This window comes from Macaca mulatta, chromosome 8 (genome assembly GCF_049350105.2).
Source record: "Macaca mulatta isolate MMU2019108-1 chromosome 8, T2T-MMU8v2.0, whole genome shotgun sequence".
In the NCBI taxonomy this organism is placed as follows: domain Eukaryota; kingdom Metazoa; phylum Chordata; class Mammalia; order Primates; family Cercopithecidae; genus Macaca; species Macaca mulatta.
Genome location: NC_133413.1, coordinates 11,686,744 through 11,713,026, shown reverse-complemented (window position 1 = coordinate 11,713,026; position 26,283 = coordinate 11,686,744). Strand labels below are relative to the sequence as shown.

The 26,283-nt window shown below is 38.6% G+C and overlaps 1 protein-coding gene across 2 annotated transcripts in view; it reads left to right on the top strand.

Annotated features, from left to right (window-relative positions):
* TNKS (tankyrase) overlaps positions 1 to 26,283 on the top strand; it is a 227,584-nt gene that overhangs the window by 13,146 nt on the left and 188,155 nt on the right. For both annotated transcript variants that reach the window (XM_077942368.1, NM_001261281.1), the window contains 1 exon segment: positions 12,065 to 12,289. In XM_077942368.1, the coding sequence (XP_077798494.1) occupies positions 12,065 to 12,289 (225 nt within the window).

Here is a 26,283-nt window from a genome sequence, read left to right as displayed (position 1 = left end):
GTTGGAAAAGGAAGAAATATTTTAATAACATTGTCAGATAATTTTGCATTTTTTCTTTTTGATTCTACACCCACACTTGATAAGTAGTAGTTTCCTAAGGGGTAGGTGCAATGTAGAATCTGAAGCCAAATCAGTGAATTTTTTTATACTTCTGCTATGTTAGAATTCATTGTTAGAATCCAGAAATAGGTATACCTGTGCTTGATCATTTAGAAAATACTGGTTCTTGAAGCTATGCGGATATTCCAAATGTGGACACATTTTTACTTTGTAATAAAAATAATAAGCATAATTGTTAATATTACCACCAATCTCATCAGAAAAGTATTTTAGAATTGGGAAACTGTTCAGCTTATAGTGACAGTTGCAAGTGTTACAGAATTCTAATATTTCCTTGAAAGCTCAGATTTTATCATTGGGAACAAATACCATTTGGTTTCCTAAAATATTCTAATAATTCCTGTCATCACACCCTGGACAACATCAGCTATTACCATAGTTTCTTAGTGGGGACATAGCTCCATAGCATGTACAAATCTTAAGTGCAGCCGGGCGCGGTGGCTCACGCCTGTAATCCCAGCACTTTGGGAGGCCGAGGCGGGCGGATCACAAGGTCAGGAGATCGAGACCACGGTGAAACCCCGTCTCTACTAAAAATACAAAAAAAAATTAGCCGGGCGCGGTGGCGGGCGCCTGTAGTCACAGCTACTCAGGAGGCTGAGGCAGGAGAATGGCGTAAACCCAGGAGGCGGAGCTTGCAGTGAGCCGAGATCGCGCCACTGCACTCCAGCCTGGGCGACAGAGCGAGACTCCCTCTCAAAAAAAAAAAAAAAAAAAAAAAAAAAAAAAAAAAAAAAAAAAAACCAAATCTTAAGTGCATAGGGAGTTGAGTTTTTACAAAGTGAATACACCTGGGTAACTAGCGCCCTGCTCAAGAATCAGAACATTATCTGCAATCCATAAGCTCCTGTCATATGTCTTTTGAGTCGTTACCCCTCTACCACTCAGATTTTTGTCTGTTTTGAACTTGTGATAAATGATACTATATAGTCAGTACTATTTTGTGGGAGATTCATCTATCTTATTTAGTTGTTGTTTGTTCATTTACATTGTTTATAGAATTCTATTGTGTGAATATACCACTACTTACCCATTCTACTGTTGAGTGTTTGGGTGGTTTTTATGTGTGTTCTATATGAATAGTGCTTCTATGAATATTTTTGTACATGCCTCTAATCGTCAACATTGAAAACATTTTAGTTGTTTGATAAAACCAATACTTAGTAAATTTGCATTTCTTAGATCACTGTTTTACTTTTAAAAGACAATTGGCATTTACTTTTTTGGCATTGTATCTCTTCCTATTCTTTTTTTCTTTTGCCTTTTGGTGTCTTTGTTATCTGTGCTTTTTTTTTTTTTTTTTTTTTTTTTTTTTTTTTGAGACGGAGTCTGGCTCTGTCACCCAGGCTGGAGTGCAGTGGCGCGATCTCGGCTCACTGCAAGCTCCGCCTCCCGGGTTTTACGCCATTCTCCTGCCTCAGCCTCCCGAGTAGCTGGGACTACAGGCGCCCGCCGCCTCGCCCGGCTAGTTTTTTGTATTTTTTAGTAGAGACGGGGTTTCACCGTGTTAGCCAGGATGGTCTCGATCTCCTGACCTTGTGATCCGCCCGTCTCGGCCTCCCAAAGTGCTGGGATTACAGGCTTGAGCCACCGCGCCCGGCCTATCTGTGCTTTGTTAAAGTCATTGCGAATATTTTCCTGGCTTGTTTTAAAATTTTATCTGTAAGCTTTTGAAATCTATTGCCTTAAAAAGCATTTTTTTAATCTATAAACTTTTCAAATCTGTTGCCTTAATTTTTTTTTGTTTGTTTTCTTCTATTGCTTCTTCTATCCTGAAATCATGCAACTGTCCACTTAATTTCGTTATGGTTTCATTTTGACATTTTACACCTTGATCTATTTTAAATTTATTTTGCGATGCATTTAGAGGTAAATATTTTAAAAATTGTTCTTTTCTAAGCAGGTGCCAGATTTTTTTTGAACCATTTATTGAATAATAAATACAGGCTGGGTGTGATGGCTCACTTGTAATCCAGCACTTTGGGAGTCCAAGGTGGGAGGTTCACTTGAGCCCAGGAGTTTGAGACCACCCTGGGCAATAAAGCGAGATCCCCATCTCTACAAAAAAAATTAAAAAGCTAGCCGGATGTTGTGCTGTACCCCTACTGACTGTAATGGGGATAGCACCAGGTTCAAGAGGCCAAAAAAGAGACCCTGAGCCAATGAATGAAACATAATGTGTCCTGGGGGCTTAAATACAGGGGAGAGATTCCAGTCGCAGCGGGCTGGGCAGAACCACCAGTCCATTGCTGGTGTGGTGGACAGAATTACCACATGGCCCACTGGCATTAGGATGGGTAGAATAACCAACTGCTTGCAAAAAGCATGCAGTTAATATAGTATTTTCACTTAACAGCCTCCCCCAGCAACCTCCACCTGGCAACCTTTAACCCAAAACAAAGGGCCTCAATCCTCGGTATGGCCCATGTTCCATTCCACAGGATGGACTTGGAGCTCAGATGTCCCTTGTAGATACGGAATGGATCTCCAGGTTGACCACTCTCGGATTCCCTAGCTTGGAACTGTGACCACACATTCAGGTGCCTCTGCCATACAGTGTCATTCTCAGGGTATGCTCAGGTCAGGTCATTGCTGTCAGATGCATCTACCGTATAGCCAGTGTGGTGGCATGTCTGTAGCCCCAGCTACTAGGGAGGCTGAGGTGGGAGGATCACTTGAGCACTGGAAGTCAAGGTTGCAGTGAGCTATGATCATGCCACTGCACTCCAGCCTGGGCAATAGAGCAAGACCCTGTCTCTTAAATAAATAAATACAAATCAACCATTAAAATAGAGGTAGATTTTCTTTTTAAAAAATTATATTCAGGGACATTTTGTTGCATTTTCATTTGATGTCTAGTTACTGTGATTCATTCATTGTCCTATGGTTAACCTTTGCCTCCCTACTGTGGCCTTCAGAGTAATCTCTACAACAAATTCTATGTTGAATTTAAGGAAGCTAGACCAAAAACTATCCGCAGAATTTCAAGAATCCTTGTAGCCTTTTTTTCCTTTTGGCTGCCAAGACTGATGTATATATAGGTATCCATCTATACTTAGCAGTTTTCTTAACCTGTATCTAAGTTCATATAGCAGAAATTTGAATTATGTCACTTTGGTAATGGTCTTAGTCTTCACGCTGACATACGTAAAATAAAGGACTTGTAGTTTGGATATACCGTGTTGGTTTTGAGGGATGATCTGCTTCTCTTCATGATTTCTGTGGCGGAAAGTTAGTTGATTCCAGTTTGGCCTTTTTTTTTTTGCGATGGAGTCTCGCTCTGTCGCCCAGGCTGGAGTGCAGTGGCGCAGTCTCGGCTCACTGTGAGCTCTGCCTCCTGGGTTCACGACATTCTCCTGCCTCAACCTCCCGAGTAGCTGGGACTACAGGCGCCCACCACCACACCCGGCTATTTTTTTATATTTTTAGCAGAGACAGGGTTTCACCGTGTTAGCCAGGATGGTCTCAATCTCCTGACCTTGTGATCCGCCCACCTTGGCCTCCCAAAGTGCTGGGATTACAGGCGTGAGCTATTGCGCCTGACGATTCCATGTTGTTGCCATTTTTAGTCTCTTATTTCTTTCTCTCTGTTTGAACCATTCTGAACTTTTTTAGGTATTTGAATATGAAGAGTTTCTCACCTCTTGATTTACTGTGCCTTACTCTCTTTGGAACATTTATCCCTATCCTTTTGTCTGGTAAATTGCTTATTCCTCAGATCTTAGCTCAAAATATCACTTTATTAGGGAAGCTCTCTATTCCAGACTTGGTTTTCTTTGTAACCCTATATTGTAATTATTTGTTAGGGTGATTATTAGTCAGTGTTAAGTCTTGAGAGAGGATAGATTTGTACTGAGTTAATTCATGATATATAGACATATGCTCACACACTTACTACTGAACTCGTTTTTGTCATGAATATTTTTAACCAGGATCTTTCTGTGTTCACTTTAGAGATTTTGCATATCTGAGATTATTTTAATTTCACTTTTACATGGAAATAAAGTTAGCTATATATGAAATTAAGTATCAAAATATCTTTTCTCATAGTTAAGGTTGACTTCAGTCAACTGATTCTTTGTTTTTTGTTTTTAGCTGATTCATTTTCTTTCGGAAAGACTATAGCCTTTGTTGTTGTTAGACTTTGCTACAAACTGTCCATGCTCTTTGGCACTCCATGACTATATTAATCTGAACTTTTACTTCTTCCTTTAATTATCGGAAGTCTTATAATTATTTCTATAATATTTCCTCTCTTCCCATCCGCTCTCTCTCTTATGTTTTCTCTCAGGGAGTTGTCTTCTGTTTCATGTCACAAGTCTTTCCCTAATTCCTAGTTTTGGGACTATCACTGTAGCAGATACATTTTCTCCGTGAAATACAGTAAAAGAGAAAATTTTAAGGAACTTTAGAAGATAGACCTGTACAAGAAAGTGAGTAGAATGAGGTCATGTTGAGATGGGGCTGTTGTGCTATATACCCCTCTATAATTTTGAGGCTGCCTTCTGCACATCAGCCAAAATACAGGTGTCATTCAGAGTTTTAATTTAGCAAAATTGTGAATTACCGTGTTTAGTGGGTCTTTAGAGATACTCATAAGTGTCTGAACTGCTAGTGTTCAACTAGTGAATGGCAAGTCTGTTGGCCAGGAAAAACCTTTTTTCAAAACTCATAGCTATTGCATAAATATGTCATAGCTGAATTTTGTTTCATTGAAAGCAATATTTTCATTGTTAAGAATTTTTGTTTTGCTTTTTATTTTGGATGAAAGTGGATTGGTAATACTTAAGATAGGGAAAGTAATATTTATATTATATATATATAGCAAGCCATTCTCATATTTTAGATTCTAGTTTTTCCTAATGTTTCTAAAGATAATGGTGAACAAGTCACATTTGTCACCAGGTGCCTTTTTATCTTTCCCAACTCAGCTTCTCTGATATCATTTATGTCAGATATTAAAAGAAAAACCTTAGTCAAATTAAATTTAACAGTTTAATTGAGCAAAGAATGATATGAATCAAGCAACCTCCAGAGCCAGAATAGGTTCAGAGTAATTCCAGGGCTGCCACATGGTCAGGTAACAATTACGGATAGAAAAGGTAAGTGATGTACAGAAGACAAAAGTAAGGTATAGAAGGAGCTTGATTGCTTACAGCTTATTGTTTGCCTTATTTGAACACAGTTTGAACATTTAGCTGCCTTTATCTGAATCTTCGTGATTGGTACAAGAGTAGGTTACATTCAGTTTACATATCCAGTTAGATGTATGTATGAAGAAACCTTTAGTCCTAACGTAAAATATGTAAGGAGGCAACCTGAGGCCAAATTAAATTTAATTTAGGAAAATAGATATATATGAGAGAATTCCATGAGTTATTTTTCTAGACAACCCCAAAGTTAGTTTACAGTTACTTTATCTTTTGGGTGTAATGGGATATTTTTACACTTAAAAAGCATGGGAGATGTAATATAAATGTTCTCATTTGGTATATAAGTGTAGGTTAAAAGATTAATAGTTCAAGTGATATACAGTGGTTGCAGTTTTGCTGACAGTCCAATTAGGGGGAAAATGACTTTAAGATGTGATTTTGCTGCCATAGATAAAAAACATCAGTTTAAAATACTCCAAACACCTTAGATTTTTCTCTTTTATTCAATTTCAGAAGTCATAGTTGTCAGTTATATGATTTAATATTGGCCATCGTTGTTCCGTGGAAGCTTTAATTTTAGGCAGGTTTAAAATGCTGAACATAAGGGAATAAGGAATAGATACCAGTGACCTTAAATTTGATATTGAAATATTTTTGAAAGGCCTTAATCACCTCTTTACTATTAGAATAAGGAAAATTGTTAAGTATATTGGGATTTGGCTGTGTGTTAGGAATTTGTGTTTCCTCACTGCCAGCACACCACATAGTATATTTTTAAATTGCTTTGAATATGTAATATAATGTCATTATTTCTCATGAACTGTTTGGGGGAAAGAATGTGCTGAAATTTACACATTATATTACTTGATATAGTCGTTGGGGAAAAGCAGTTCATCAGGGTACTTCTTGTTGCTACCTGCTTTGCCTGACCCTTCCTCAACTGGCGCCTCTAAAAATAGAGTTGCTTAAGCTAGAAACCTGAGAGCCAGTCATCTTTGCTTTAAAACCTATCCGTTTCTTTCTTCTTTGACCCAGCTATACTTTCACTCTTTTTTTCCAACCCACTATCAATTCTTGCCCAGACTACTGCAGAATTTTTCTTGACTAGTCCCTCTGATTTTGCTCTTCACTTCAGTCTGTATTTCACATAGCTGACAGATGATCCTTTTAAGATTTAAATAGAATCAAGTAATTTCCCTAATAAATGGTTTCCCATGTACTTATAATGAAATCCAATCTTCTTACCCTTGACTTACAAAGCTGTTACAAATACTGTTGGTTATGTACCCCAAATTTGTTTTCTTCTAATTCTTCACTAACAGATCTTAGATTTCGTTCAAGGCAGTAGTGTGTCCGGCTATAAAAGACTTGATTTTTTAGCCTTCTTTGTTTTCTTGGTAGCTGGACAGATGACAGATTTTTGGCCAGTGAACTATATATGAAAGTATCTGGAGATGCGATTTCTTCCTTAATAATAAAAACGTCAAGAGAGAAAGCTCTCACCCCCACCCCCCGCCCCCACCCCCAACCCTTTACTTACTCTCCCTTGTCTGAGAACCTAGATATGAGGCTTGGAGATACAGCACTCTTGTGACTGTGAGGTAACAAGCAAGTGGAGATGCTAAGAATGTCAGAGTGGAAAGATTCTAAGGAGCTCCTAATACCATTGATAAACTGCTATGTGTGCTGGGATTGCCTTTGTCTTGACAAATTGTGTGAGACAAGTGAATCTCTCCTTTTTTGTTTGTTTTTTTGAGACGGAGTCTTACTCTGTCCCCCAGGCTGGAGTGCAGTGGAGTGCTCAGCTCACTGCAAGCTCCGCCTCCCGGGTTCACGCCATTCTCCTGCCTCAGCCTCCCGAGTAGCTGGGACTACAGGGGTCCGCCACCACGCCTGGATAATTTTTTGTATTTTTAGTAGAGACGGGGTTTCAGCGTGTTAGCCAGGATGGTCTTGATCTCCTGACCTCGTGATCCGCCTGCCTCGGCCTCCCAAAGTGCTGGGATTACAGGCGTGAGCCACCGCGCCCAGCCGATAAGTTTTTAAGAGGAACGAGGTGGGTCAACTCTACCCTACTAGATATCTAGACTTATTTTAAAGTTAAACTAACAAATAGACAAACTGACTAACCAAAAAGAAAAGGAAAAATAAAAATTTTAACTCACACCATAGTTAGAAGTTAATTAAATATCTAAATGTGAAAGAATTATAATCTAGATGAAATGTAGGAACAGTATAGGAATCAGAAAGGTTTCCTTAAATTTTATATATAAAGCACAATCCACGTAGGAAAAGATTAATGTTTAGAATATGTAAAGAACGCCTGCAGAATCATAAGAAAAAGACAAATAGCGCAAAGGAAAATGGCCAAGACAATGAACTGACAAGAGGTGAAATGTGAATACTTAGTAAACATAGGAACAGATGCTTATATCAATTCGCATGGGTTTAACACTGAGTATTTTAAAACTTCAGCTGACTTAAAGCCTAAGGACATTTATTTTACTGCTTGATAAGAAGTGTAGAGGTAGGAAATTCAAGAGTTGGTTTCAGTTCTGTGAACATAGTAAGCGTTTTATGCCAGCTTAAAAAAAAAATAATTCTTTTGAATTTTCTAACTGTTGGGAGGAAGGGGGAGAGGAGGAGAAAGGGCACTCTTCCTCCCACACCTTCTGTAGGAGGTGTAGAAGAGGAAAAATATTTCCAGAAGCTTCTAGATTTTCCCATCTGTCCTCATGGCCAGTCACTGGCAGAGCAGAATGAAATTACCTGATTGACTTAATTAGGATTCCTTCCCTGGACTGGGGAAGGGCTGGCTTTCTCTTAGTATATTATTTCCTGCCCAATTCCCAAGCAAAATTGAGTCTGAGAAAAATTGAGTCTTTCTGTTGGCCAGTGTATTAGTTCATTCTCACACTGCTATAAAGAACTACCTGAGACTGGGTAATTTATGATATAAATTTTATGAATAAAAGAGTTTTAATTGACTCGTAGTTCTGTAGGCTGTACAGGAAACTTGGGTGGGAGGAGGCCTCAGGATATTTACAACAATGGCAGAAAGCAAAGGGGAAGCAATACCATGGTGGGGCAGGAGAGAGACAGCAGAAAGAGGGAGGTGCCACCCCCCTCCCTTTTTTTTTTTTGATATGGGAGTGTCGCTCTCTTGCCTAGGCTGGAGTACAGTGGGGTGATCTCGGCTCACTGCAAGCTCCACCTCCTGGTTGCCACCCACTTTTAAACCTCGGGATGTCATGAGAATTCACTCATGTGACAGCACTAGGGGGATGGTGCTAAACTATTAGAAACCACCCCCATGATCCAGTCACCTCCTGCTAGGCCCGTCCTGCAATACATGGGGATTCCAATTCAAAATGAGATTTGGATAGGGACACAGAGCCAAACCATATCAGCCAGAAGGATGGCTTATGGTTATCAACCTTCCACTAATATAGATTGAACCATATGATATTGACAATAATAATGTGAATATATGAAATATATTCTAATCACATAGAATATGAAATAATATATAAATAACATGAAATGTATCAAATATAAATATATAAACAAGTTTTTAAAAACACACATTGAAAAGTATATAATAAGCATGATAAAACAAACATTGAATTTATGTAATAGTATCTCTGGGGAAGCAAAGAAGGGACTAGGATTGAGGGAGAGAGTTCAACTGTATTCATATATTTAATTTTCAACAGTAAAAAAGCAAATATCTGAACTGAAAAAAGTAAATAACAATGCATTTTTTTTTTTTACCTCTTTGTAAAGCTTATAAATGTGCACAGAATGGCCACAGGATTTTGGTTGAAAATGAAAATTGATAGAGGGCAATTTGGCAACATGGGAAATTTTAAATTTATACCCTTCGATCTAGTACTACTACTTTGAGACATTTATCTTAAATGGATAGGACACATGTACAAGGAAATTTATTTCGACTTTTTTTTTTAAGTAATGGCAAAAATGTTTTTAAAATGTTTTTGTAATGGCTGTGTTAGTCCGTTCTTGCATTGCTATAAAGAACTGCCTGAGCCTGGGTCATTTATAAAGAAAAGAGGTTTAATTGACTCACAGTTCTGCAGGCTTGTGCAGGAAGCATGGCTGGGGAGGTCCCAGGAAATTTGGTGATAGGTGAAGGGGAAGCAGGCATGTCTTATATAGCCAGGGAAGGAGGAAGAGGAGAGCAGGAGGAGGTGCTCTACACTTTTAAACAACCAGATCTTGTGAGAACTCACTGTTACCAGAACAGCAAGAGGGAAATCTGTCTCCATGATCCAGTCACCTCCCACCAGGCCCCTCTTCTAATACTGGGGATCACAATTTGACATGAGATTTGGGTGGGGCCACAAATCCAAACCATATTTTTCACTCCCTGGCCCCTCTCAAATCTCATGTCCTTCTCACATTTCAAATTACAATATTGCCTTCCTAATAGTCCCCAGTAGCCTTAACTCATTCCAGCATTAACTCAAAAGTCTACAGTTCAAAGCAAAGCAAGTCCCTTCTGCCTGTAAAATCAAAGCCAGTTAGTTTCAGGATACAATGGGTGTACAGGCATTGGCTAAATACTCACATTCCAAAAGGGAGAAATCAACCAAAACAAAGGGCCTGCAGGCTCCGTGAAAGTCCGAAACCAAGCAGGGCGGTCATTACATCTTAAAGTTCCAAAATATGTCCCTTGACTCCATGTCTCACATCTAGGCCACACCAATGCAAGGGGTCAGCTCCCAAGGCCTTGGGCGGCTCCAGCCCTGTGGCTCTGCAGGACTCAGCTCCCATGGCTGCTCTCAAGGGCTTGTGCTGATTAGGGAAATGGAAGTTTGCACTTACGCTTTATTCAGATCCATAGAGAAGGAGAATAATTCAACCTTCCTGGGTCAGGACAGCACTTATGGCCCAGTGGGAGAGTAGCGCTGTGATGGTAGGGGGAAGGAAGTTGAAGTTAGAGAATTAAAACCTAACATCCGTAAAGTTCTGCAGGTATTTAAAAAACAAAACCAAGAACCCTGGTGAGATGCTGACAATTTACTGGAGCATGTACCCTATGCTTTTACTGATCTAATTACTAATACAAAATTGACCTTTTCACCTAAAATTATCAGCTTAATTTGAAGGATATTTTCCATGGAAACCTCATTCTGACTTTATGATACGTATCTGTGGAAATGTATGCTTTACTTTGGAGACTTTTTCTCAGAGCCTGCTTTTCTGGAATGAATGAATTTCTATAGATAGCATGGAAGACTTCTCTTGAGATAAATTTCTTTTTTTCCCCTTACTCTTTTCCACGTGGTTTTTATTTGATGTATGCACACAATGGAGGAAGATGTGACTCTTTTACTGTCTTTTATTTTTATTTAAGATGCCATTTTTCTAACAATATTACACAGTCATAGTAGAGGTAGTGATACCTAATACAATTTAAAGTGGGAAAGAATCAGTAATTAAGATTCTAGCTTGTGAAGATAAAAATGCTAATATATTTGCAGTTTCCTTTTATAACCCATTACAATTTAGTTTGTAATTTTACCACTGTACTAAAACTGTTTAAAATTACCAGTGGCCATTTTTTTCTTCTCCTTTGATCTCATTAAATCCTCATGATACTGGACTTTGCGTAATGTTGTTGTTCCTTGACTTCCATGATGTTGTACTTTCTTAATATTTCTTACCTTTCTAAGTGTTTACCTCATCCTTAGACTGCTTGAGACTCTGACTCCCCTAAACCCCCATTTTTGTCTGAAAACTGATACTTCTTATAAAATTCTGGTTTTATATTTCCAAGTGTTTGTATTCCCACTCATTTGCCGTATTGTTTCCTCAAACTCAATGAATCCAAGCTTGAATTGTTTCAGTTCACCACCCATTTCATCTTGTTTGACGACTAGCCCCAGGAATAGATATTTTGGCATCATCTTTAGTTCTTTTCAAAATTCCCCTTGACCAAGCATTCACCACGTATTTCTCATACCCATACATTCACCCCCAATTTCCCTAATATAGTGCTGTGTGTTGTGATTTGTCTTAGATTCGGTTATCGGCAGTATTTATTTATTTATTTATTTATATTTTATTTTATGGTATTTTATTTTATTTTATTGAGATGCAGTCTTGTACTATTGCCCTGGCTGGAGTGCAGTGGTGTGATCTCAGCTCACTGCCACCTCTGCCTCCCAGGTTCAAGTGATTCTTGTGCCTCAGCCTCCCAAGTAACTGGGATTGCAGGCGCCTGCCACCACACATCGCTAATTTTTGTATTTTTATTAGAGATGGGGTTTCACCATGTTGGCCAGGCTGGTCTTGAACTCCTGACCTCAGGTGATCTGCCCACCCCGGCCTCACATGGTGCTGTGAGGGTGTGAGCCACTGCACCTGGCGTATCAGCAGTATTTAAATAACCTTTGTTTCTATGAATGTAGAGATGAGTTTCTATATACAGTTTTGTCTTGTGAAGCATGAGGGGAAAGTGAGTTCCTGGACAAGTCTTGTCATATTTATTCTGTGTTTCTAGCACTGTTGCACAGCACATATTAAGTGTTTAGAAAACGTGTTTTTGAATGAACAGCCCAAAGACTAAAGGAAGAGCTTCCTTAGTTCTAAATTCTGTGAAATGAGTCAGTTTGAATGAAGCTAATGTTTCTTTTGTTTTACTGCATTTACTATAGAGTGCAATACTTCAGTTGTTCATTCTTGTTGATATTGTTACAGATACTCCAATGGTTCTTTTTACAAAATCAAATCTATATACAAGACATTTTTCCCTTTCTTTTTAGGTTTTGGAAGGAAGGATGTTGTAGAACACTTACTACAGATGGGTGCTAACGTCCATGCTCGTGATGATGGAGGTCTCATCCCGCTTCATAATGCCTGTTCTTTTGGCCATGCTGAGGTTGTGAGTCTGTTATTGTGCCAAGGAGCTGATCCAAATGCCAGGGATAACTGGAACTATACACCTCTGCATGAAGCTGCTATTAAAGGGAAAATCGATGTGTGCATTGGTAAGTATCATTTGATAATATCTAAATTTTAAATAAAGGTTCATTCGTATGTTTTCTTGTAGTATAAAAAGTGTTTCCTCAGAATAGGTAAGGAGGGGTTTATTGCTTCTTCTAGAAGCAGTTGTTTTCCATCAAAAGGTAAATAGAGAGATGGTAATCTAAAGTTACTTAGGGGAAGATTCACAACATTAACTTTCCAAATGCAGTCAAATGCCAGCTGAGTGAAACTCAATTTTGATGGATTACTGTTGTCAGATTTAGTTAATTTATAGTCTCTTTTAAAGACTGGACATTTTCTATCTTACCATCAATGACAGCCATTATAAAGTACAAATTCTACTGAGTTGGATGACATTTGAACACTTGAGGTTGATTAAAGGAAAGTCATCTAGTACAGTAGTCCGCCCTTATATGGGGTTTTGAGTGTTTTGAATACAGTAGTTCAGAACTTAATGTTTTCAACATGTGCCACAGTCATGAGAAAAAGCAATTTCAAACAAATTGGACTTTTCAATCATTTTAGGTATCTAGATGAAATGAAGCTGTATTCAATCAGCATTTTGTTCTCTCATATATATATTCCCATTTTACTTTGCTGTATATAATTTTTTATTTTGAAATCTAAAGCTTCTAGAGGGCAAGTATAATTTCTGTTGAGTGTGTCATCTATTTCTTGATACTTGAGATAGTGGATGTTTGTTTAGCTATGGCAGGTTGATTTACATAATTGTCTTCCCAGATGTCATCCACTTTAGCATAATCAGTTCTTTAATGATGCAACTAAAATAGATATGCCATTTTAAAAGATATAGTGGTGGTGCTTAATAATGATTAAGATTATTCCCTCCTCATAGCCATCTATTGCAGCTTCTAATATATTTTTCAATATTCCTCAAATTATTGCAATGCCTGACATAAAACTATTTTTAAAAAAATCACATTCTCTGTCATTATCCTTTGTTACTTCAGCATCACTAGCATGACCTTTGGATATCCTCTCCTTTCCGCTTTTTCACATCTTCCAGTTTCAATTGACTCTCCCATTTCTTCCTAAGTCTCTCACTAACATAGCCACATCCTGGACCAAGCCATTACATAAAACTACCTCGAGAAGCTTCAACTTATAACATCCTCTCCCTGACTACAAAGCCTCTTATGTTACTTGCTTTTGTAAATGATAAGTATTATTGAGCTTGGAATGTATTTCCTACGTAGTCTTCTAGACTTTCAACTTCTCTGCTGTCACTGCTTCTTGCTTCACCTTGTTGTCACAGCCACTGGATTTTTCTCAGTCATTAGTCAGAATTTTATACTGTTCTCACTTTGTTAAAATATTATCCTTTCCAGTCTTCAGTCTTCTGTTTTCCTGCCTCTACCTCCGAAGTTTTCATTTTATCAGTCCTTTGAATGTCTTATTGAAATTAGTATTTCTGTCCTCCTCCTCTTAATCCCCCTTTCAAAAGTCCATAATGCAAATGCTCTTTTTATCTAGGTTCTATTGAAATAAAGGACTAGATATCGGGCTTGAGTTTTTAATGAATGGATCCCTGCAGCACTCTACTTCCTCAATTCTCAGTAGGCTTTGGCACATATTATCTTCCTTCTGTTTAAGTTCTTGTACCTTATAAAAGTTGAGGAAAGGGGAAGGGCACCTTTGAAACTATACTCAAAATATAAATGAGGATATAGTTGCTATTAAAGTATGTATCATAGTTATTATGGGAGTCAAAATTGGTTGTAAACCCTGGTATACTTAATTAGCTTTCAGAAACCTCTTAGGAGGTTTATTCTCAGGTTCACTGAAACCTGTAATAGCTTATATATCTTACTTTCTGGATTTTGAGTATGGTTAAGGAATTCTGAGGTTTTTCTCTGTAAGGTAGAGTTCTACTTTGGGACAGCTGGATTAAAAAAAAATTGGAAGCCTTTTTTTTTTTTTTCCTTTTGCTGGAGTCTAATAGTTTTTGAGAGATTAGTATACAAAATAGATTTTTAAAAGGTTTTTGCCTCGATGATGAAATACTGACCTGATTTTTATAAAGATTAATCATATCTCTGTATGTGGGGTAGAATAGCAAACACATTTGATATTTTTAAAAAGCTAGAGCCCAGGCAAGCCACATTACCACCAGCTTATGGGAGACATCAGGGCAGATTGCTGTAAAGCACATGCTCTGGGTTTATGCCCTGACCCCACCAGTTTCCAGCTTTGTGAGGCCACGGACCACTTTCTTGACCTCTGTCTTGTATGTAAAATGGGAATACTATTCTTCACAGTGTTCCTGAGAGGATAAGCTAGTACATATAAAGTATTTAGAAGAGTACCAGGTAGAGTGCACATTCAGTGAATGTTAATTGCCATTATTAATTACTGTTCTCATTGTTGGTGCTAAAATCTCAGCCTGAATTATGCTACTGTGTAGTGTAGAATTCCCATTTCCTCTGTTTGTCCTCTATTGACATTTCTTAAAAATGTCCATTTAGGGCCGGGGGTGGTGGCTCATGTCTGTAATCCCAGCACTTTGGGAGGCTGAGATGGGTGGATCATGAGGTCAGGAGCTCAAGACCATCCTGGCTAACACAGTGAAACTCTGTCTCTACTAAAAATGTAAAAAAATTACCCGGGCGTGGTGGTGGGCGCCTGTAGTTGCAGCTACTTGGGAGGCTGAAGCAGGAGAATGGTGTGAACCCAGGAGGTGGAACTTGCAGTGAGCCGAGATGGTGCCATTGCACTCCAGCCTGCGCTACAGGGCGAGACTCCGTCTCAGAAAAAAAAAAAAATGTCCATTTAGAAATCTTGAACCCATGTGTTTGTTTCATAGATGCTATTTACCATCAAAAAGAAGAAAATTCAAACTGAGATTATTTTTAAAATCACCTTGAAATGCTTATATAATTAAACTATTTAAGACTGAGGTCTTAGGAATGGTGCAAGTTTTTATACTATAATGTTGAATTGAATTTACCTCAGAAATCAACACATTTTCTGCCTTTAGAACTTACACATTTATCTTTGCTTCTCTCTGCCCTTCGAATACAGTCTCCAAAAACACTAAAATAAACAGCTTTTCTGAATATATGCTATATGAATTTTTTTTCTTTTTTGAGACGGAGTCTTGCTGTGTCACCAGGCTGGAGTGCTGTGCCTTGATCTCGGCACACTGCAACCTCCGCCTTCTGGGTTCAGGTGATTCTCCTGCCTTAGCCTCCCAAGTAGCTGAGCGTGAGCCACTGTGCCCAGCCTGTATGGTTTTTTGAGACTGTTTTGAGACTGTTAGTGCTTGAGAATTTCATTTTAAAAGCAAATTATAAGCATACCTTTCATGGAGTCTGATACAAGATCTGGGAGTCGGCCGGGTGCGGTGGCTCATGCCTGTAATCCCAGCACTTTGGGGAGGCCGAGGTGGGTGGATCACGAGATCAGGAGATCGAGACCATGCTGGCTAACACAGTGAAACCCTGTCTCTACTAAAAATACAAAAAATTATCTGGGCGCGGTGGCGGGCGCCTGTAGTCCCAGCTACTCGGGAGGCTGAGGCGGGAGAATGGCTTGAACCCAGGAGCTGGAGCTTGCAGTGAGCTGAGATCACGCCACTGCACTCCAGCCTGGGCGACAGAGCAAGACTCCATCTCAAAAAAAAAAAAAAAAAAAGATGATCTGGGACATTTGTGATTTTTTTTTTTTTTCCATTTTTTGTTTTTGAGTAACTAGTGTCCAATTCTTTTTCTGATTTGGAGATTTTTAAACTGTGGGCACTCCTTACTGAGAGGAATGCAGAAACTGGTAGCGTCACGTCTTCCTTCCTTCTACTTCTCGGCAGTCAGGGGATAGCCTTGGTTTGTCTAATCATGCACTTCATTCTGTAAATGTAGAATTTTGAATACAAAAATCTTAGCTGTAGTAAGGAATCATTTATAGCAGCAGATTGTTGCTTCAGTGTGGGCGGTGGCCTGGTCATAATGTTTCCTACTAAAAGACAATTGTGCTTCCTCCTCCGAGCTCTACAGCTTCTTATGTGTTTCTAAGGTTGGTCCTCTACTCTCCTGTCATTTCAGTCTAAGATAGACAATGGTTTCTGTTACTTGCAGATGACTATAATTGATAACAGAGATCTTGAGAAGGTTGCTAAATTGAAGTTGCAGGATGGGGCTTCTAGATTGATAAATCTCTTGAATCTTTATTTAAGTCTCACTGCCCTCACACAGTTTACATGTATACCACATCCCCATCTCTCCTTATTCCCTACAGTTCTCAAGGGTGAAGGAGACAGAGTATGTTCCCTTTGGAGGCCTCTTCTAGGTGCCTCTCATTGGGGAAGAGACAGCTTACTGGTGTCCACAGAAAATCATTCTAAAGATAAAAGAGATGTGTGGTGTTCTAACACATGTGGGATTCTCACTGTGGAATACCCCAACATCTAGACATGAAGCCCAGCAAACCAAGTGAAAAATGACAGCCCATCTCAGCCAGAAGGGATAATTAAGACAACAATCAGAATACATATTCAGGACTGCTAAAGAAGCCAGATAAATACCTGAATTAAAAAAATAATATCTTCCAGGGAAATTAAAGTATAAAGTGGGGAAGATATTTCCTGGGGCCAAAACTTAAAACCAAAACAACAAAAAAAAATCCACCACCTAATTTTTTTTTCAGAGGAAAGAATTTAGTAGATGAATTAAAGACCATGTTAGTAGCCTGGAAGCTTACGTGTGAGATGTACAGAGAAAAATGTTAAAACATGGAAATCATGAAGAAAAAGGTAAATAAATCTAGGAATGTCAACGTCATTTTAAACCTTACACATGATATGAGTTTCAGAGGCAAAGAAAAAAGAAAAAAAGTCTGATGGAAGAGATCAGTAATAATTAAACAAATGATAAGCAAGAAAAACCTATCTTGAGATTGAAAAGGCTTAAGGAGCTCCACATGAGATTGATGAGAAAGGATAAACTGAGTAAGATATGTATTGCACTTTTCCAGAAAGAAGGAATAAGTTGCCTACAGAGGGAAAAAAATTAGGCAAAGGACTTTTCATTTACAATATTGACAGCTTGAAGACAATGGAATACCTTCTTCTAAAGACTACTGGAAGAAAAGGATTAAGTTGTAATTTCCTTCATAAAGAACAGTTCTGCAGCCTTTTGGAAGTAAGAAAGGCTGAATTGAACAAGTGACATTGTTTTAGAGAAACAAAGCTCCTGCAACTTTCTTTCTCTATACTTTCGAACAATTCTTGGTTTAATGTTTCTTATATGCAGAGACTGAGGGAATCCTCACTGAATATCTTTCTTGGGAGCCCAAAATTCAAACTGCTATTTAAAATCTAACAATTAGGACTTAAAAAAAAATAACTCTGTTTTCTAGCTGAATGGCATTATATAATAGTGTTTGGAGTCAAAGAGACCTGGTACTTGAGTGAGTTACTTACTTCTTTCGGTATTAAAATGGGAATGAGGGTAATAGCTGTATGTCATACAATTGTTAAGAGGATTAAGTGAGATAATATATGTGAAGCACCCTTGTACAATATCTCCATATTATATGTATAATAATTAGAAAGTATATGCTCAGTAGTTGGCAACTGCTTTGATTGTGAAATAACATGATTAGAAATAATTTGCTTCTTGTATTACATTATATTGTTCCACTTACTTTTATATTTACTGAAAGTGCAAGAAAAAATAGAGATCTGATGGTATGTTTCTAAAAAGTAAGCAAATTGGCTTCTTAGGGGAGATTAAGCTGACTTTATAAAGATAGTATCACTTAATACCATAATTAAAGTTGGTTATCTAAATGAACTAATAAAAGCAATTTACTGTAATTCCCATTTTTCCCATCCCAATTCAGAACTTCAGTTAATTATTTAATATGTAATAGGATTTCTGCTAGTTTTTTTTCCCCATTATTTATACTTTAGGGACTGCTTGTTATAAAATTATATTTTATGATTCTGCTCAGAGAGAGAGCAAAAACAAAATTAGGCTTTTTCTCTTCTTCCCCCTCCTTTGCCTTAGAAAAGTAAGGCACATACCTTAGCTTGTGATTATTCAACTAGATAAAACTCAGATTCATTCAATCAAATGTAATATATCAACCCAGATAAGATCCTGGTTCAGAAAAAATGTTAAAGCAGCCAGTATTATAGAATTTATATTTAAATTATAATGTAGTCTATATAATTTATATCTAAAACGTGTGTGTGTGTGAAGTTAGGTGGTAAATAATCCAATTGACATGTTAAGTTATGGGCTGTTAAGATATGGAGTTATCAGCAATAGGGACGACTGAAGACTTTGTTCCTCTTAGAGTAATTGAGGGCCACTGTGGTCTGCTGCAAAGAACAATGAAATAGGAGTTGGCGTACCTGGAGAGTACTGTTGGATCTCACATTAGAAAGAACCATATAAATATAATGTTATACTTTAAAAACTTTTTATAAGAAGTAACATGCTCTATGTGGTAAGCAAGTAATGGTTGAAAGATCGTCACATCTTAATTCCTGGAACCTGGGAATGTTACTTTACATTGCAAACAGAAAATAAGGTTACAGATGGAATTATGGTTGCTGATCAGTTAATTTGAGATGGGAAGATTATCATGGATTGTCTTGGTGGACCCAAAGTAATCACCAGATTCCTTAGAAGTAGAAGAGTGAGGCAGAGAGAAAGTCAGATTATATAATTTCAGATGGATTCAAGCCACCATTGCTGGCTTTGAAAAGAGAGAAAGGGTTCTGTGAGCTAAGGAATAGGAGTAGCCCCAGGAAGATGGAAAAGGCAAGGAAGCAGGTTTTCATCAAAGTCACTTGTAAGGAATTCAGCCCTGCTGACACCATGATTACTTTTTTTATTTTTATTTTTTTTTGAGATGGAAGCTCGCTCTGTCACCCAGGCTGGAGTGCAGTGGCGCGATCTCGGCTCACTGCAAGCTCCGCCTCCCGGGTTCACACCATTCTCCTGCCTCAGCCTCCCGAGTAGCTGGGACTACAGGCGCCCGCCACCACGCCTGGCTAATTTTGTTTTTGTATTCTTAGTAGAGACGGGGTTTGCCGACACCTTGATTTTAGCCCAATGAGACTTGTGTCAGATTTAGGATCTCCAGAACTGTAGGATAATAAATTTGTTGTTGTCACTGCTTTAAACCACTGGATTTGTGATAATTTGTTAGAGCAGCAATAGCAAACATATAAAAACATCTCACAACAGTTTTGCAAAATTTATCTAGATTGAGCATCTCCTGAAAAGAGCAGTAGATTGTTTTCAGTACAATTAAAACTGCTTTCTCGGAAATGCTTAAAGATTTGGTCACTTGGGATAAGTAGCAGTTTCTTTATGTTGGCAGATAGACAAGAATAATACTTGTAAGTATTCCTAAAATAATTATAAAAAAGCAGATAAGGTAGTGGACTCATATTTGTGCCTACATGATTGTTTTTGAAGTATTTTGAGATTTGTGGTAAATTATCTTACTAAGAAAATTTAAAAAAATTTGTGTCAAATTAGGTGTGCAGAGTCCTTGTCCTTATACATTTGTTTAAACTGAACACTTCCTTTGTAATCTTTGTCATCAGGTGCCACATAAAAAATGTTTGAAAAACATGTAACTTGACAACCAAATTGTTTCTTTTTCTTTTTTTTTTCCAAGCCAGATTCTTGCTTTGTTGCCAAGCTGGAGCGCAGTGGCACGATCTTGGCTCACTGCAAGCTCTGCCTCCTGGGTTCACACCATTCTCTTGCCTCAGCCTCCCGAGTAGCTGGGACTACAGGTGCCTGCCACCACACCTGGCTAATTTTTTTGTATTTTTAGTAGAGACGGGGTTTCACAGTGTTAGCTGGGATGGTCTGGATCTCTTGACCTCGTGATCCGCCCGCTTCGGCCTTCCAAAGTGCTGGGAGTACAGGCGTGAGCCACCACGCTTGGCCCCAAATTGTTTCTTGTATCTAAAAATGGGAATTTTATTGTCTGCAGTATGAAGTACGATTAAACATTTTAGTTTGACCTGAAGACTAACTAGGGCCCGAAAATTTCTTTCTTTTCTACCTTTTAATTCCTATGACTTTGGGCAGATTGTAAGATCTATGCTTATGGTGAATCTGTTTCTGAAACAAGTGGCCATTATAAAGGTTTACCGTAAGAAGTGCTTTGAGACTATTCAATCTCTAATAAGCTGTTTGGCCTGTAGTTTTTTAGTGACTAAGAAAACAACGGAAAAGTGATACTGAAACCCCATAGTCTTATTTCAACTTAGACTAGGAAGAAGAAGCTTATCCAACTTGAGAGGGATAGGTTAATCCGAGTGGGGAAAGATGACAACATTTAGCATATCATGGATTTTATTGTCATAGATAATTGAATATATGACAAACTCGATTGGTATGGGAATTTGTCCTATTGGTATTTGTGACTGAAAACAGAATTATTTCCCTGCTCCTACTGAACTTATTGACATGAGAAAAATTCTATAGCTAGAGATTTTGCTCAATGAGAAGCCTTGAAACCTGTATTAAGGAAACAACAATCTACTTTCAGTTGAATAAATTTAATCAGAAAGTAGGATACTGGAAGCAGGACATAAATTCTGGGCCAAGGGTGGCAGCAGGATCAGCTAGACTAGGAGGGTCTAGAACCTAGTAGTGGAGTTAGCTAATGAAAGGTATTGTTTATAAACTAGAGGTCCTTTGTAAAGGATCAGGTAAATATTTGAAGTTATAGTAAATACTGCATGTACAGTTGGAGGCAGAAACGCACCATTCAGGACCAAGAATTTTGAAGTGAAGAACCAAGCCAGCTCCAAGAACTTCAGCTGCAGAGGTATGTCAACCTTCTCATTAGAGTCCTCCCTTAAAGTTGCTCTGTCTTGACTTCAAGTCCACTCTTGTTGCTAACCCTGAGATAGAATCTGATGCCCCACTTTGAGTTAGATGTTGACCCTTAATCAGTCAGCTTTGGTCTCAGAGACGTTTCCTAGTATGGACTTGGCCCCTGGGGCCTCACCACTGTACATAGGTGCCACTCCCAGAGAGGAATCTACAACTGAGAGTAAATGGATATAGTGGGGCTCAGAGGCAGGTGGGTGAGGAAGAGAAGAGTAAAAATGGAGCTTGATTTTGATTTTGGATCCCTTCGAAAATTGATTACTGTTCATATTCTTTGAAACATCTCATTATGCCTTCAACGGAGACCTTAATACTCTTTCTGAAAGAAGTCTTCTGATAATATGTTTCTATAACTGTCCACAGACTCTCCTGAATTAATTCTGTATGCATATACTGCCACCCAGCATGTCTCCTCTGTTCATGTGCATGCTCCATTCATTGTCCCATTGAATGTTGCGTACAAAATACAAGTTGAGAGATAAGATTATTGACCGGGCGCGGTGGCTCAAGCCTGTAATCCCAGCACTTTGGGAGGCTGAGACGGGCGGATCACGAGGTCAGGAGATTGAGACCATCCTGGCTAACACGTGAAACCCCGTCTCTACTAAAAAAATACAAAAAACTAGCCTGGCGAGGTGGCGGGCGCCTGTAGTCCCAGCTACTCGGGAGGCTGAGGCAGGAGAATGGCGTAAACCCGGGAGGCGGAGCTTGCAGTGACCTGAGATCGTGCCACTGCACTCCAGCCTGGGCGACAGAGCGAGACTCCGTCTCAAAAAAAAAAAAAGGAGGTAAGATTATTAAGAATTTAAGATGGTGACAGCAGAGCATTGGAACCCTGTGCAACTGCCCAACTTGTGTGTTCGCCAAGCTGACCATGATTACATCACACTATGTACCTGTTTAAAAATGCTCCACAGAATTCCAAGTATACTTAAATAACACCCAGACTCATCATCAGGGCCCTTCTTGGTCTGACTCCCGCCTACATCATGGACTTCATCCTCGTGTCCCTGTCATTCTCTCCCTTTCTCTCCACCTTCCAGCTACAATGGCCTTTTTGTCTCTGTGATGTACCGACTTGTTCTGCCTGGGCTACTCTTTCCTCAGATTTTTCACTAATAATGTTAATTCATGTGAGTTGTGCCCTGACAAAGCTGTCATAATTTCTTGCCCTGCCCTGTTTGTTTGATTACTCTTTTATCATGTTCTATTTACACCATAGCACTTATTACCTGGAATTATATCCTTATTTAATCATACATTTACTTGTTTGCCATCTGTGTACTCTTCCCAACTCTGTGCCTGAATATAAACAAGGAACCTTCTCTGCCTTACTTTGCACCGTATCCCTGGCATAATAAACCTCTGTGCCTCCTCCGAGTAAAATGCCTACTCTGTGCCAGAACCTCAGTGTGGTTTTAATTGCATTTGCCTGATGAGTAATGATGTTGAGCATCTTTTCATGTGCATGTTTGCCATTCGTATGTATTCTTTGGGGAAATGTCTATTCATATCTTTGTCCATTATTAAATTGACTGTCTTTTCATTATTGAGTTACAATAAAGTTTCTTACTAGAAAAGTGATTTGCAAATCTTTTCTCCCATTCTATGTGTTGTCTTTTCATTTTCTTGATATTGTCCTTTGAAGCACAAAAGTTTTACATTTTGGTGATTTGATTAATGGTTAACATTAAAAAGTCTGTTTCTGCTTTCGTTGCCTATGCTTTGGTATCCTATCTGAGAATCCATTGCCAAACCCTAGATCATGATTTAACTCTGTTTTCATCTACGAGTTGTAACTCAAATGCATTTTGGTCTGATGCATTTGGAGTTGATATTTGGATATGGTGTGACATAAAGGGTCCAACTTCTTGCCTTTGCATGTGGCTATCCAGTTTTCTCATTTAGTTGTTCATAATATTCCTTTATAATCTTTTATTTCTGTAAGCTTAGTAGTAATTTACTCCATTTCATGTATGATTCTAGTTAATAGAGTTGTCTTTTTTCCCTCGTAGGTCCGTTTGACTAAACGTTTGTCAGTTTATATTGTGTGTGCATATCGGTAGTTCCTTTTTGTTGTTGTATGGTGTTTCATTGTATGGCTGTAGCACAGTTGGTGGTGGTTTCACTTGTTTGCAGTTTGTAACTGTTATAACGCTGGATGTATGTCTCTGTGTGGACATGTTTTTTCACTTCTCTCGGATGGATCCCTGAGAGTGGAATTGCTGGGTGGAATGCTAAGTGCATATTGGACTGTAAAAGAAGCCGCATTGCCCTGATGGCTGAGCATGTTGAGAATATTTTTATGTACAGTGGTCATTCATGTATATTTTTTGTGAAGTGTCCATATCTTTTGATCATCTTGGTTTCATTTTTATTTTTTGCTAGTACTGATTTGTGAGAATTCTTTTTGTGCTGTAACAGCAGATCTTTGTTGGGTGTGTGTATTGTGAATGCTATTTCCCAGTCTTTGCTTTGCCTTTCATTTTCGTAATGGCATCTTTATACAAGCGAGGTTTTTCAGTTTGGTGAAGTCTAATTTATCAGTTAAAATAGCAAAAGTATTTGGTGTTTCACCAGCATTGGAATAATAAGATTTCTGCTTGACAATTATTCTTAGGTTAAAAGCAGTATATAGAGAAATAACATTATCGTTGTAATTACATTGTGGAAATTCAGGAAAGCAGTTTTTGGTCTGAGGGCTGCTGCTTCAAGTGCTTTCTAACAACTAGCTTAGGATACATTTTTAAAGATTAAAATGAATCAGCTATTCCATGTGAAAAATTGAATATATTATATGACTCATTTTAAGATTTAACAGTAAAAGCCAGGTGGACTTTAACAATTAGAAAATAATTATCTAAGATATGCACAGTTATTTCTGAGATGACATTGTTTGCCCCTACTGTTGGCAAGTATAGTTCCAAAATTTAGGGAAATAGGCTATTTTTAATAGCTTGTTGCCTGAAATCTTTCCACAGAGGAAGACTTATTAATTCCCAATACTTAAATTTTTTTTTGGTTTGTGTTTTCCTTTAATGTGTTCTGTTAGCATTGTGAACATTATCTGCCCTTTGAGGATCAAAAGACTCATGCACGTTCTTTTAGTGATTTCTTCATCTTATTAGCTTTAGTAGAATTCTCATAGCTTTTCATATTCCCAGTACTAGGAGACAGGAAATATAGATTAAAGACTCAAAGACTGGTCTTTATAGTTCTTTTTTTTTTTTTTTTAAATACTTTAAGTTCTAGGGTACATGTGCACAATGTGCAGGTTTGTTACATATGTATACATGTGCCATGTTGGTGTGCTGCACCCATTAACTTGCCATTTACATTAGGTATATCTGCTAATGCTATCCCTCCCCTCCCCGCCTCCCCACAATAAGACCCGGTGTGTGGTGTTCCCCTTCCTGTGTCCAAGTGATCTCATGTTCAGTTCCCACCTATGAGTGAGAACATGCGGTATTTGGTTTTCTGTTCTTGCGGTAGTTTGCTGAGAATGATGGTTTCCAGCTGCATCCATGTCCCTACAGGGACACAAACTCATCCTTTTTTATGGCTGCATAGTATTCCATGGTGTATATGTGCCACATTTTCTTAATCCAGTCTGTCATTGATGGACATTTGGGTTGATTCCAAGTCTTTGCTATTGTGAATAGTGCCACAATAAACTTACATGTGCATGTGTCTTTATAGCAACATGACTTATAATCCTTTGGGTATATCCCCGGTAATGGGATGGCTGGGTCAAATGGTATTTCTAGTTCTAGATCCTTGAGGAATTGCCACACTGTTTTCCACAATGGTTGAACTAGTTTACAGTCCCACCAACAGTGTAAAAGTGTTCCTATTTCTCCACATCCTCTCCAGCACCTGTTGTTGCCTGATTTTTTAATGACTGCCATTCTAACTGGTGTGAAATGGTATCTCATTGTGGTTTTGATCTGCATTTCTCTGATGGCAAGTGATGATGAGCATTTTTTCATGTGTCCGTTGGCTGTATGAATGTCTTCTTTTGAGAAATGTTTGTTCATATCCTTTGCCCACTTTTTGATGGGGTTGTTTGTTTTTTTCTTGTAAATTTGTTTAAGTCTTTATAGGTTCTGGATATTAGCCCTTTGTCAGATGAGTAGATTGCAAAAATTTTCTCCCATTCTGTAGGTTGTCTGTTCACTCTGATGGTAGTTTCTTTTGCTGTGCAGAAGCTCTTTAGTTTAATTAGATCCCATTTGTCAATTTTGGCTTTTGTTGTCGTTGCTTTTGGTGTTTTAGACATGAAGTCCTTGCCCATGCCTATGTCCTGAATGGTATTACCTAGGTTTTCTTCTAGGGTTTTTATGGTTTTAGGTCTAACATTTAAGTCTCTAATCCATCTTGAAATAATTTTCATATAAGGAGTAAGGAAAGGATCCAGTTTCAGCTTTCTACTTATGGCTAGCCAGTTTTCCCAGCACCATTTATTAAATAGGGAATCCTTTCCCCATTTCTTGTTTTTGTCAGGTTTGTTAAAGATCTCTGCATTGATTATTCTAGTTATCCAGTCATCCATTCTTTTTTCAAGGTTTTTAGTTTCTTTGCGCTGGGTACGTAGTTCCTCCTTTAGCTCTGAGAAGTTTGATCGACTGAAGCCTTCTTCTCTCAATTCGTCAAAGTCATTCTCCATCCAGCTTTGTTCCGTTGCTGGTGCTGAGCTGCGTTCCTTTGGAGGGGGGATGCGCTCTGATTTTTTTTATTTCCAGCTTTTCTGCCCTGCTTTTTCCCCATCTTTGTGGTTTTATCTGCCTTTGGTCTTTGACGATGGTGAAGTACTGATGGGGTTTTGGTGTGGGTGTCCTTTCTGTTTGTTAGTTTTCCTTCTAACAGTCAGGATCCCCAGCTGCAGGTCTGTAGGAGTTTGCTTGAGGTCCACTCCAGACCCTGTTTCCCTGGGTATCAGCAGTGGAGGCTGCAGAAGATAGAATATTCCTGAACAGCGAGTGTTGCTGTCTGATTCTTGCTCTGCAAGCTTCGTCTCAGGGGTGTACCCTGCCATGTGAGGTGTGAGGTGTCGGTCTGCACCTAGTGGGGGATGTCTCCCAGTTAGGCTACTCAGGGGTCAGGGACCCACT